The 13,947-nt window shown below is 34.9% G+C and overlaps 1 protein-coding gene across 3 annotated transcripts in view; it reads left to right on the top strand.

The window, feature by feature from the left end:
* The window catches only part of LOC106459881 (transcription factor Dp-1-like), a 106,143-nt gene that overhangs the window by 6,392 nt on the left and 85,804 nt on the right, over window positions 1-13,947 (top strand). For all 3 annotated transcript variants that reach the window (XM_022386450.1, XM_022386451.1, XM_022386452.1), the window contains exon 2: window positions 12,487-12,632. In XM_022386450.1, coding sequence (XP_022242158.1) covers window positions 12,492-12,632 — 141 coding nt within the window. In that variant the 5' untranslated portion in view covers window positions 12,487-12,491. The remainder of the gene's footprint in view (window positions 1-12,486; window positions 12,633-13,947) is intronic.

Genomic DNA, 13,947 nt, shown 5'->3' with positions numbered 1-13,947 from the left:
AATTTACTAATTTACTAATTAACAATTTACCTGATGATGACAGAACCTTGTCGAAACGTTGTACATTTGCTGTCATGTTAAACTTATATTAAAGTTTTTCTTCATTACCCATTTAAGCCGTCTCCAGCCATTATTTAGTACTTCTACATAAGTGAATCATTTTCATTGAAATTGGGTCACATTTTGTTATGCTTAAAATGTTGACAACCATTGGCTATAGATTTCTCTAGACCAATTGCAACATGAGAGTATTATCAATCATTCTAGAACCAAAACATAACAAACATAATAATAATAAAAAAACATTCATTGTGGTAAATGAAATAATAATTTGATGTGAGTTTTTTCTTTTTCCGATTTCTAAAAAAAATCCTTACGGGATAGAAAAAACTAAAATCATTTTCAAAATCTACATAGCTGAATTATGGAAAATACGTTATTAAAACCAAAACAACTTTTATGAAGTTTAAGTTTGCAGGCCTGTGTAATCTGAATTTAAAGACCTATAGCATATAGGATATCTAATACACTATGATGAGGAAGAAAGAAGAACCCCACTTTGGTTGACTCCAAAGAAAGAAAAGTTTAATTCATTTGACTTAATTTCTGTAATTTTAGCTGAACTGTTAATTGCTGTAGGATTTTTCTATGAGAGTTTGGTGCATACCGATTATCTCCGTTGTCTGCTGAAGTCAACTAATAGTATTACTTTTGTTTTTTTAATGGGAAAAGTTTTGATAAGTAGCACCTTGTACTTGATAGTTGAAGATTTGTATTTTTTAGATAATTTTGTTTTCCTATTTCTTTTTCTTTCTTCTAAGTTGTATAGTTCTTGCTTAATGTTAATATTTGGTAATGCAAAAGGAATAAATCGATAGGTTGCTGTGTGAAATGAAAGAAAAAAAATTAGAGGCATTTTATATACGTTTATGTAAAAAACATTCACATCTATTACATAATGGTGGGTCGAAGTTCTATGATCAAGAAATATATTTGAGATTGGTTGAAAAGGGGAATGCCATTAAAATTGGAGAGAGGATGTAATAAACTAGATGGAGCTTGAAGCCCTGATAGCTTGGATGGTACAACATAAACAATCAAAGGATGCTTGTGTGAGCTGTAAGTCCTGTGTTCAAAACCCAGTCAGGATAATATGTTTTCACCTATTTGAAATTATTATAGTATGAGCAGAGTCAAGGAATACTTGAAAAAAAAAGCAAAGTGGCAGAAAGCCAAACTAAATGAACATTAGATATATATCCACTGAATGTGTAAAATATAGTTAATTATTGGCATACACCACAAAATCTACCAAACCATTTTACAGTTTCATAATTTCAACTGTCAGGTTTTTATGTATGAATGGGCCGGATTCTTTACAGTAGGTGTCTGAGTTGTTGGTGATAAATTTTAACAATAAACAAACACACAGTCCACTTATTTCAAAATAACATATTAAAACAAGTCAAATGTATATACAAATTATCATTGCACTATTGGTTAATGTTGGTTATCACAGTTGTATTCAGAGCTTTAAATAATTGTCTCTTTTCATCAAAGTCCATGCAGGTTTGTTCAATTACTTTACAATACAATTGACAAGACAAATTATTTTTTCTCTGTTATTACAATACAATCTGTGATAATTTTACTTTTGAAATTGCCACTATATGCCCTTTATGGCTATATTCACAATCACTCAGTCTAGATCTATCTAATGAACTATATATAACTGTGTTATATGCGTATTTATAGTCTGACTAGGCCTAGAACATTCTATATACAAGGAGATATTATGATGCAATAATACTCAATCAAAAGAACAAGAAAAACTGAGAAGGTTCTAGTAACAGGATGCAATAATACAACAAGTGGCAATTCATAACAATTGAATAACGTAACGTATGATTCTATGATTCGTACAGTTATGTAAAGAAATTTGTGATAAACTACTGCTTCTGAAAATAACTAAATTTTTAACACTCACACCATACTTAAATGGAAACAGTTGTGTATAGCTAACATCAACATATACATACAGGGGTTTAAATAAAGAAAAGTATAAATTACTAAGTTTGGGAATTGACCAACAGGAATGAATTGTTTATCTTATATATATTTTTTAATGAAGAATTTTAAACACTGTACTTTGTATAGGAACTCCAGTATAATTCAATTCATTTATCAAGAACAAAAACTTGCATAATCAAATCTTTATGAAAATTCAACTTGTTATATGCATTATATTGAAAGAATCTCATGATTGACGTTATGAACATGACTCCTTATGAAACACGCATTATGAATGTACAACTGAGTCTTGCCTTTTGTTTATGTTACATTGAGTCACATTTAGTAGTGGAAATTATACTTACATATTTGGTGTGTCTATGAAGGTTGTCAGCTGAAGGGTCTGAATAATGGCACAAGCCATGATTAATTTTAATTTTGCATCATAAGCCTGTCAAGTTTCCATAATCTTGAAAAGAACAAACTAATAATTTTTGAAAACAGTGAGTATTTTTCTGAAATAGATATTCAAACAAATAAGCTATGAGACTATATCCTCTTTTGACTATTGATGAAGCCAGTTCAGCTGATGGAAGTGTATTGTGCACTTTTGTATGCTCCTCAACTGCTGTAGCTTTTATGTTAATAATGGACTGAGCCTTTGGAGTAGAAAATGTGGTCCATTTCATCTGAAACCAAGAAATTTCTGAATTGTTGGTATGTGCCAAAGCCACACCAAATATCCACTCTGGTACATTAATTCCTTCACTGTTGTACCCTAGCACATCTTCTGTCATGTGGTGAGCTTTCCCAGTTGCTGGTGTTCAAACTCATGCCCATCAACTAATGCAGACCTTAATTACTCCACATTTGCTTGTGGACATAATTGGACATCTTCTCTAGGTGGAGGAATATACATTACATCTATAGGGAGCAAGATTTCTTGACCAAATATGAGTGTATTCATTGAACAATCTGTTGATCTATATTCTGTTCAATTGTGTGGTACACCATCATAATGTAGGGCAGTGTTTTCCAAAGAATAGGGTGTGCTCCAAATGGAAGTGCAAATGACCTCTTTGGGGAGCATGAGTAATTGGGTTGAGTCAATAGTGCAATGATGCAAAATTAATCATTTTAATGTATTTTTATTAATGAAAATAATAAGAAACTATTACAACAGATAATGTGTATCCGTGTATTATATCTTGTCACTTAACTCACTCTTTCATTTGTTTAAAATAAAACATATTTATTAAAGGGGGATATGAATGACAAAAGTTTGGGAACTGCTGATGTAATATAAGTGTGCTTTCTAGTCGAGACAGTTGGGATTAACAAAATAAGCAAGCATACACTTGACAGTCTTTATTATTCACTATTAAACCATTAGACTGGAGGTGATAATGTGAAAGGTAGGTCTTCATCATACCCACTGCTTTACACATCTCACAGAACAATTTGCTTTTTAGTTTCATGTTCTGCGTAGATCTCTTCAGATGCTTTAAAACTGGACTATGCAGATGTGTTGACTAATGGATAAGCTTTGGGAGTGGATCAGACATATTCATGCTATTATCTGCAGAGAATTATTTGCTGGAGTTTACCCTGTTTAGGCCTGCTTTTTTTTTCTTTTCTGATGGCATACACTATACAGTATTCACACCAGTGCTAAAAGCCTTAGCTTTAATGGGGCTAGAAAAACCAGCATTGAATGTTAATAGAAGTGCATGTAACATTTTGGTGTCCTCTAGTAATTGTATTATGCAAACTCTGGAGAATCTCATGTCTCAAAGCTCTGGGGACTACTATATGTAACACTGACTGAGAATTATTGAGTGGTGGCTTATAATAATATTGCACTTGTAACTACTCATATAATGCCATAGATTACATACATACCTGCTACATTCCTCAGTATGAGCTGGTCATGCTTTACCTTGCATCACTGCAAGCATTCTAGTTTTAAGTACTTCAGTTACTTTTTTTCCAGAGCTCCTGAAGTGTTCATTATGGCATCCATCCACTAGTATAAATATCCCTGTATGGCATGTTGTGGCTATGGTAGAAATGGTCCCAACTCCCAAACAATGCCTAGGATCATGGAATTTAATGAACAGATAAGTTCCCACCATTCACTGAGAAGAACATACTTCTGTAACATTGTTATCCAGCATGCTAGCATTCTTTTCGGTTTGGGTAATTCATCAACCAGTTCAGCAATGCATAATTCACTTGAAATGTGAACTTTCTACCATGCAAGTAGTGTAGAAATTGTTTTATGAAGACTGCAACTGCAAGTAGTTCTTTCTTTGTTGTGTAGAATAAGCATTCAAGAGCCATGAGCATATGTGATTAGACATTCTATTCTATTCTGCAACTGTGACAACTCTGCTACAATTCCACAATCAGTGGAGTCTGTGTCTAGCAGTAACTCAATTTATTTGTGGATATGCTCACACTGGGTCTTCTAGTAAAGTACACTACATGGACTTGAATGCTTACTCACATTTCTCATTCCCTCTTAAGTGTGTGTGTCTGCTTTAATAAAAGATGATCTTGGAAAACTTGACTACAAACTGTCAGTAGTATGAGGAAAAATTGAGGAAATGCAGACTTTTCTTTTGGTTACAGGCTAAGCCCAATCATGCACTGTTATTTCTTCAAGATCCATGGATATTCCTTTACTACTCACAATATGATTGATAAATTGCATTCCAGGTACATGAACACCCATTTTCCTGGTTTTAGTTTCAAGGCTGCTCTTCTGTTTTCTGGAATACCTTTTTCAGGTCTTTTGCCACAGACTCAACTGCATGACCAAAAATTAAAATGTTGTTGGCAAAGATCAGGCACTTCTCCACCAGTGTATGCTCCATTACACAGGTCAAACAAAATGAAAGAAAACTTATACAAGCCATCTTGCATTCTGAAAACAATCTTAGGTCTGCTCTAGTCATCCAACTGAACTAGTCAGTATCTATATGCAAGGTCTAATGTGTTGAACTAACAGGCTTCTTGCAACACATCCAGATGTTCATATGTTAATAGTAAGGAAAAGACATCAATGCGAGTTACTGAATTCACCATCTAAGATAAATGCAGAATCTGAGTGTATCAGTGTACCTACTTCATGACAATCACTATTGGAGATGGCCAAGCACTCTCAGGAGGTTTTATGATCTCAGTTATTAACATCCACTGTGCCTTAGCACTGGCTATATCTCTAGTGTTCCAGGGAAGTCTGTGCAGCAGTTCATTAATCGGATATCTTCTGTATCTGTGATGCTGTGTGACAGTTGTTCAATCCAATTGATGATCTGGTCCCACAACTATATTGACATATTCCCCCAATAAGTTGTTAAGTTTCTTCAAAGACCTCAACTAGTAATCTCCTATGTATTGGTAACTGTGTACATGTTTTTGAATGTGGTACATTGGATGCAAACCTTTCTTACTGCTAGCCTTAATTACTTCCACTTAACTTACCATACCATTAACCATTCCAGTATGAAAATAGATAACTGATCATTCATAATTGCAGAACAAAAATTGGACTTAATCCCTCCTCAGACAGATAATTGCCTGAGCTATTGCTGCTTACTTTCTGGACAGGAAACAGCTTATTTTATTTGTGGGTTCTGTGACTGCATTACACAGCACCAATGCATCTAGACTTTATTGTAAACCATAAAATTCCAGTTGTATGTATGTATGTCTGGCTGACATCAGATGTCTCTTCTATAGAACAGTAGTTCCCTTGTAGCACAGGAAGTGTTTTATGTATGTTTTTAACTTCAAATTCTCTTATTTTGGCTTTATTGGAGGATACTTCTGGCTCTGTACTAAGCTAAGATCTTTGTTTTTTTTTTTCAAGTTAGGAAATTACTTTATGGAAGATGTTTAGTTCTTTGCTAACACTTTTATTATTAAGATAGAAATAGAAGTTGTGTCTTGGCATTGTTTAAAGAACATTTTTGCCTCTGCCACCAAAGGTGGACACAAGTTATGTTTTCAACCCTGTGTGTGTATGTTTGTCAGCAAAATTTCTCTTGAATGGCTGAATAGATTTGAATGAAAGTTGATATACATTTGGATTATAACCAAACTTTGAAGCGATCAGTTTTTGGATAGTCAAGGTCACAGTAAGGTCAGGAAAATTCAAAAAATCCCTATGTATTAGCATGGGGACTGATTTTTCACACTATTTTTGATCTATAACTCATTTGAAACTGATCAGATTTTGATGAAACTTCGTGGACATATGTAGAATATTATTCCTCATTGACCTGCTGAAGCTGGTCAGTGTCTGTTAATAAGGGCACATTTTCATATTTTTTGAGAGCCAAATATAATCAGTGCTGTGTGGCAGAGGTGTGCACTCTACTGAGAACCCCTCTAGTTGGTTCTGTGCCCAACTGTATAGAGAGAATGTTATATTAAATTAGCTGTAGTCATTATTTTGCTTTGACCTGAAATTAATAATATTGTATTTCAGCTCAAGGAATCTTGAATATTATTTCTGGCCTTATTAGATGATATTTTGGGTTTTGTATCAAGCCTATAATTTAGATCAGAAAATTGAGGTATATGTTCTGAATTTATTAAATGATATTTGAGACTTGATGCTAATACATATTCAGGGAATTTAGGTACACATGTCATTTGTTTTGGTAGATATCACTTTGGGTTACATTCTAAATTATTTCACGACGTAATACTTAAGTATTCTTTTTTTGTTTTATTGGATGATATTCTTGGACTGTATTCCAAGCCCTACTTCAGGACCATGTATAGAGATATAAAAGTGATAATGTTTATGCTTAGCAACTAGTAAAATAGCTCAATAAAAACAAAAAAGTTGTTTTAGTAGCTGATAATTTCTTGTTTTAACATGGCCTGCAATATTTCAATCTGGGGGCAAAAGTAGCAAGATTGTGTAAGTATACAAATATTTTGTTGCGTCAGTGAGATCACGTGACTAGTGTCATGCCACCCGTTTTCTAGAACTATCTTGTTCCTTCGGGAGTGCTCTAGCATTTGCTAGATTGGGGGTGGTCTGGTATATATAAGATGGTTACGGCGTGACGTGACAATGTGTGTAGGTAGTGAGTAATTGAACTGCAGTCAGAAAGTATTGTTGAAGTTAACATTCATTGTTATAGCATTTGTTATAGAGCGACTTTTGAAAATAAGTGTATCGGTAAAGTTATATTCAGAAAGAATAAACCAGTTTTATTAAGAAAGGACTTGTGTCGCTAAAGTTTCGTGGGAACGAATTTACGGAAAATCAACTAATGAACGGAGATGTAACAATTTTAACTGGTTTTATTGCTGTTTCATGTTATCAATGTCTTAAGTATTGCTAAGTGTCACTAAAAGTGTATTCTTGTCCTTTCATGATTATTAAATATGATGATATTGAAAAATTAGTGTGTTCTTCAGTACAGAACACTTGATACTGCGTAGGAAACCTGAATGTTTAGAACTTAATTAGGCTATAATCATGTGTTGAGACCTATCATGCAAGTTTTATGGTATTATTTTTTAGTGTGGGAAGTCTAACAATGACCTCTGTAACATTTATCCTGTATCAACTTTGTTAATTTGTTATACTGAAATGCTACAAACTGTAGTAAAGTCCCCCAAATTCTGAATTTCATAGCATGTTAAAACCGAATGAATAAAAGAAATTTTAGCAACCTTGTCATATCTTGGTAAATGTTTAATATCGTTACTGTATAGGATTAATGTTGTTGTTACATTATAAAACACTGAGATATTAATTATAATTTCAAAATAGTATAAAGATAAAGCAGGAAAATGGTAAGGTATTCAGGAGCACTTTGTATTTATATTTATGAGTAGGTAAAAATCCATTCCTTCTCTTTCTAATTTGAAGCTAAATAAAGAGTATTGAGTATGTTATATTAAAACAAATTTGAATATAAAAATCAGCAAGTCACGTGACAATGACAGTCATTATAAAGTTGCACTAGAATGACATAACTCAGAACTAAAGTTTGACATATAAGTAGTGTGATAGTATGATGCTACCAAAATTTGTTTACTTACCTTCACTTACATAATAGCTTTTATTGTTCAGTGCTGTCCTCTATATGCAAAAGTTTTTTGCATGCTACTAGTCTTGAAACTCCCATCTACCCCACAATCAATGTGGTTCACTGTGTTTTTACATGCAAATTATGTGACAACCCTTCACCAATAGGGATGCAATACACCCTGCTGATGTACATTACTCCCTCTATTTGATTCCACCTGACCATCACTTCTCATTAAGCAGTTGTCACATTCAGACATTCTACGTCTTTATACAAAGTTTTATGATACTTTCTTTTCCAAACTAGTGCTTTCAAGTTCCTACAATTCTTTGTTAACTGTAGTTTATTACCAAGTTAAATTATCTTCATTGGTTTTACATTTTGTTAACCTTTTTCTTGGATTTTCAACTTGTTTATAGTCAAATATGACTTCCAATTTTCGTGTTGAGACTTCAGCTACTGTAACTACTATTTTGAATGTTGTGACACAGGCTTCAGGTATGAGGGACCTAAACTGAGGAGGTCTCAGCTTTCATTCATCAGAAGATTGGACTTTACATGGTTTATCCCTCTTCTCCTGACCTTTCATGATGATGGAAATTTTGACAGCCTGTTTCCTCAACCATCTGCTGTGCAAGACCGTACCTCTCATGAGGAATCAGCCAGGTCACCCTCAGTCTTCTTGGATTTGATTTCTCTGGTATGTTACCTTTTCTTTGTATCCCCATTTTCATGTCCTACCTTTTCCCTGTTTCTCGCTGCCACATCATCCAAGTACCTAGTGTTTCCTTCCTCTCCAGATTCTTGATCTATGTTGATAATTTTTTTTGGTCACATATGTTCTTATTTATCCGGATCAATCATACCTGCCTGAATCTTTGGTAGCTTGTGAGGGGAGTTCTTCATTTCTGCTGATTTCCCACCTCTATTCCCAATAGGATCTGCATAGACTTCTGTATCCTGTTCATGATCTTCATTGTTATATTGCCTACACGGTTTCCATCTGTGGTCTCCCATTCTGCCTCTTTGTTCACTGAACCATTTCCTCACAGCGTGGCTTTTCCCTTTTATTCCCTGATGGGCTGGATTCATTAGCTTATCAGTATGGTGTGTTCCTCCATGTCTCCTTTTTTCAAAAGTATTTTTCCAGTTCATCCTTTGGAAGAGAATCATCAATTGAGCATGTAGACTACTCTTCACATATTCATCTTCCACTTTCTTCACTGAGTGGCTATTTCTTCCTAGTCTGGGTACTGTCTTTCACCTGTTGTCATACTTCACTCTTCAGTTAGACTGTAACTTGGTACATTTGCATTTCCTTTTTTCTTACATAGACATGTTCTTATCAGGTCACAGAATCAGTTCAATGGCAAGTGTTGCCTGTCCAGGTATACCTATCCATACATCATAAAATTCCACACTGTACAGTTTACCATACATCATTGAGGGGTATATTATCAGCTGCTTAGTGACTTAGTTGCTCCACCTCTGTGCAGTGGGTCCCAGAGGTTGATGTGTGGTCCTGGCTCTATTTGTTCTGTGGACTGTGGTTGCTTGGGACATCAGGTGGTGATCTATGTGCTCCAGCTTCTGTGTATCCCTATCCGGGAGATGTTGTTTTTGTCACACCCTGCTATTCCAGGTGCATCACCTGGTTGGGATTGAGCCTGTGAGAATGATGTTGCATGGGGTGGTGTGGCAAGGGTTGTATGGGATGTCACATTGAAGTTGGTTTTGAGTGTAGGCTGATCACACCAGTCTTAATGTATACCTATGGTCAATAACGCACACTGTTGAGATGGGGTGTTTTACTAGACTGCTAGTAGATTTTCCTCATACTATTTTGCTTCAATACAATGTCTGTTCCAGACCGTACTAACTCACGGACTTTCATGGTTAAAGCAGAAAGGGATTGCTGCTCAACCCTACCTACCCATTTATTGAATATATCAAGGGTGGCCTACTTTTCAAAATAGTATTTTGCTGGTCACTCAATGCACTGTCTCTGGTGTTAGTATTCTTCCATAATCCCCCTTTCATCTAGTGGAGTATGGGAGTCCTAGCCGCTGAGGCGGTGGACCATGGAGGCAATCTCCTGAATGTGCTCAATTCTATTCAATACAGAGTAGGACAGTGATGTTCTGCTGGTATAGATGGCATAGATCCTCCACATGAATCACAGCTATATAATACAGGTGTTAGAGTAGATCTGCCACTTTTCAGTTCACCCCTCTAGTTGGGATCCCTTGCCCTACTATTGATTGGATGTCAGTTCCCAGTGATTAATTTTGGATCTTAGCAGAACCAACCAACATAAATCCTCACACATGTGGAATTGTGGTTCTTCATTCTGCCATGGTCATGAGGTTTTGCCTCATGTACACCTCCTCCATGTGGTTAGTCCCAGAGGTTGAGGTTGTGCAGAACCTGCTTGATTCGCCCCTTGACTTTGGTTGCTTGATGAGTCGGCCAGTCATCTATGCACTCCAGCTACTGTGTGATCCTATCTGAAGGATATTGTTGCGCAGGGCACATATAGTCCCTCCTGGCACTCCATCTCCATGAGGTTCACACCCAGAGGCAGATGAAGCATAGAGTGGATCCAGTTTGATTGGATTTGAAGTGAACTGCCTCACTGGCAAATCCCTTCCTACTGTTGTTCAGATGTTGGGTTCCCAGATGGCTAGTGTAGGTTTTGGATTTGCACACGTGCTCTGTTTAGTTGAATGGTATGGAAGTTCCTCCTCCTGTTCTACCCAACTTGAGGTGAAGACGGTGTGGACCCTCCTCCTACCATGGTTCGGAAGTTGTATGTCTGACACCACCTGGTTTTGGACCTATTGCACCATAGTCATTCTGTGCCAAGAGACACATCCATTTTTCTTTCATTTATTGGTTGTGCTTCTCACAATTCCCGCCCATTTATGCAACACTTACTACCACACTGGGCAAAGAGTATACCTAGTACAGAAGTGTTGCAGTCTCCCATGTGTGTTCTTCAGATACTTTGAAGGATGCTTATCTATATCCCTCACACCAGTCCCTCCACTTTTTCAATGTGGAATTCTAGTTAGTATGTGAATGGAGGTAAGATAGCATATCAGAAGTTATTAGTTTCCTACACTGAAAATATATTTCCAATAAGCACTTACTTCTGCTCACACTTCCTCCCCACTACTGGTGCTTAATTTTTCCTTAATCTCAAGGTGAATGGTTAAGTGGAATTGAATAGAGTGAGTAACATGCATCAGGAGGGTCTGTTGCACTTCTGTTGGTGGAGGGTTGTTGCATGATAATTTACTTGTGAAGATGCAGTGAACCATGTTGATCGTGGGATAAGTGGGAGTTTCATGGCTAGTGGCATGCCAAAACATTTATGCATATAGAGGGAAGCACTGAACAAGAAAATCTATTATGTGAGTGGAAATATGTTTTCAGTGTAGGAAAATAATAACTTTTATAAAGAATATGTAATAGTCTTTTCTGACACAAAACATTTATATGCTTGGATAATAAAGAGATTTTCAGATTAGAAATGTAGAATTTCCAAGATGGGATATTCCTTATATTTAATTGCATTGGAAAACAAAGGAATATGGATAAATTTGAGACACTAGGAACACCCAAAAAGACCTGCAATGAGTCATAACCCAGCCTTGGTAAGCAAAGTATGGCATCTTGTGACAGATGAGAATTTTTGAACACTCATCATTGGCAAAAGCTGTTCCAGGTAACAAAACACAACATAAACAAGGAGAATTGCCAACTGAAAAGTGCCATAAATCACATGTACACATGTTTCTTGCACAAGATATCCATTTATCTTGCTGCATACTTCAAGCCTTTGGAGAACAAAATGGGTCTTTTTGTTCAATTTTTGAAATGAATTTGTTCCATTGTTCTCACATACTAGATAGATTATGGAAGTAAGGAGGGAGAAGTGGTGTGCCTTAGACATTACAGCCTTATGACAGAGTCATTTGCATTGGAGGGCTATAATGAAGGTACACATTTGTCAATTAAGCATAAATGTTTATGGCTCCAAAATTGTTTTAGTATAATGTACTCAACTTCTGTATAACACAAACATATATTTGTGTTATGCAAAAGTTGAGTACATATAGCACATATCTACCTGTAATGCCCTCATCCCTTTGTACTCCAAATTTTTAAACTTTGGAAGACCTTGCACTTAGTCTTCTGAATTCTTTTTTTTCAGATTGTTCTTAGTCTTTACTTTTAAGTTAACCATTTGTCTATACATTGTGTTATTTTAGATAATGCTTAAATCACAAATCAGTAATTATTTGTCACTTATGACCCTGAAAAATACTTTCAATAGCCTGTAAGTTCTTTGAAATCAATTGTTGCCTATAAGCCAACTCAAAGTTTTTAAATCTGTTTTCCATCTTAGACTAAATGATGATGATGAATGTTCAAAGACTTAAAGCAATTAATCTCCAAGAAACTGCTGCCTCCAGTGCAGGGATCTCAAAAGTCCAGAACAAAGGGATGTCAGTGCAGTACATCAAGGAACATGTGAGAAAATTAGTAATTAAGGTAAAATTCTCAACTGAATCTCTTAAAGTACTGATTACTCGTATGATTTAATATTCAACAACAGTTTCATGTCTGCACAAATAACTACCAAAGTTCTTTTGTAAAAATTAAATCTTTTTGCAGTAGGATAGGAAAATTAAAGATAGTATGAAATATCTTTGGTGAAAATATAATTCATGAATAATAATGTATTGCCATTTTGATTTCTTTTACTATAAAATTATCTTACTTTTCAAAGGAAATATGTGATGAACAACAGTTGACATATAATGAAAAACTACCAAATACATGTAGCTAGTATCCCCTAATTATTTTATCTCATGGCTAGATTTTTTAAGAAACCCATTTCTGTTGTTATTTAATGATATGTTTGTTGTACTTGTATTGAAATGTTAATTTCCTTTGTATGTTAAAAAAATTAAACAATGGCACTAAGGTGCTAGAGATATCTGTCAAAACATTAATTAAAGAACAGTAAATTACCTCTAGGCATCAAGGTAATCCATCAAACAATCATTGACCAGATTTTCTTCATCTTTCTTCTTAAACCATCTTATGCCAGCACTTGTGCACGAGTTAACTTATGATTAATAAAATAATCTCTCCACCTTTTCTTGATTCCCATCAGTACTTAAGTATGTGCTTGGGTTTTTTCTCCCATGTGTATAGATCTAGAGATCACACTTTTTATCAGTTACTGGCTTTTAGAAGAGAATTTAGACTTTTGCTTTTTGCTCAAAAGCAAGTGTCCACCATCATAAATCAAGCTATTAATGATTCAATCATTGTATTTCATCCTCCTTCATTTTGGGATGTTCAAGCTGTGGTTGAACTTACTCTAAGGTCCTGCTGCTTATTGTTTCATCCCATGCCTAGTGTGATATCCAGAGAAGTTGATTTATTACAAACATTCTTAGTAAAATTCTCTAACAACTTTTTCTGTTTTAATTTGAGGGTGCTAAAACAAGTTGAACATCTGGCATATTTTTTCTTAAGAATGAAAATAGGGAAAACAAAAATCATTACTATATTAAGGGGAAAATGACTGAAGCCTCAAAGAGTTGTTGTATAAATGTTCAGCATAATATTTTAAAGACAATTCCAGGGTAGTGAATCCAAAAGGATATGTTGTTCATTTGTATGGTAAAAACTATAAAAACTAGATGACCACCAAAATTTACAATTTACTTATTATAATAAAATAACTGTGTGTATTGTATATATATATTTATATATATATATATATATATATATATATATAATATATATAGACACACACATATAGTTATAGTATAATATATATTTACTTAATAAA

Source organism: Limulus polyphemus, unplaced genomic scaffold, assembly GCF_000517525.1.
Source record: "Limulus polyphemus unplaced genomic scaffold, Limulus_polyphemus-2.1.2 Scaffold674, whole genome shotgun sequence".
Taxonomy (NCBI): Eukaryota; Metazoa; Arthropoda; class Merostomata; order Xiphosura; family Limulidae; genus Limulus; species Limulus polyphemus.
Note: the sequence above shows the minus strand (reverse complement) of the source record. Positions and strands in the feature narration are given on the sequence as shown.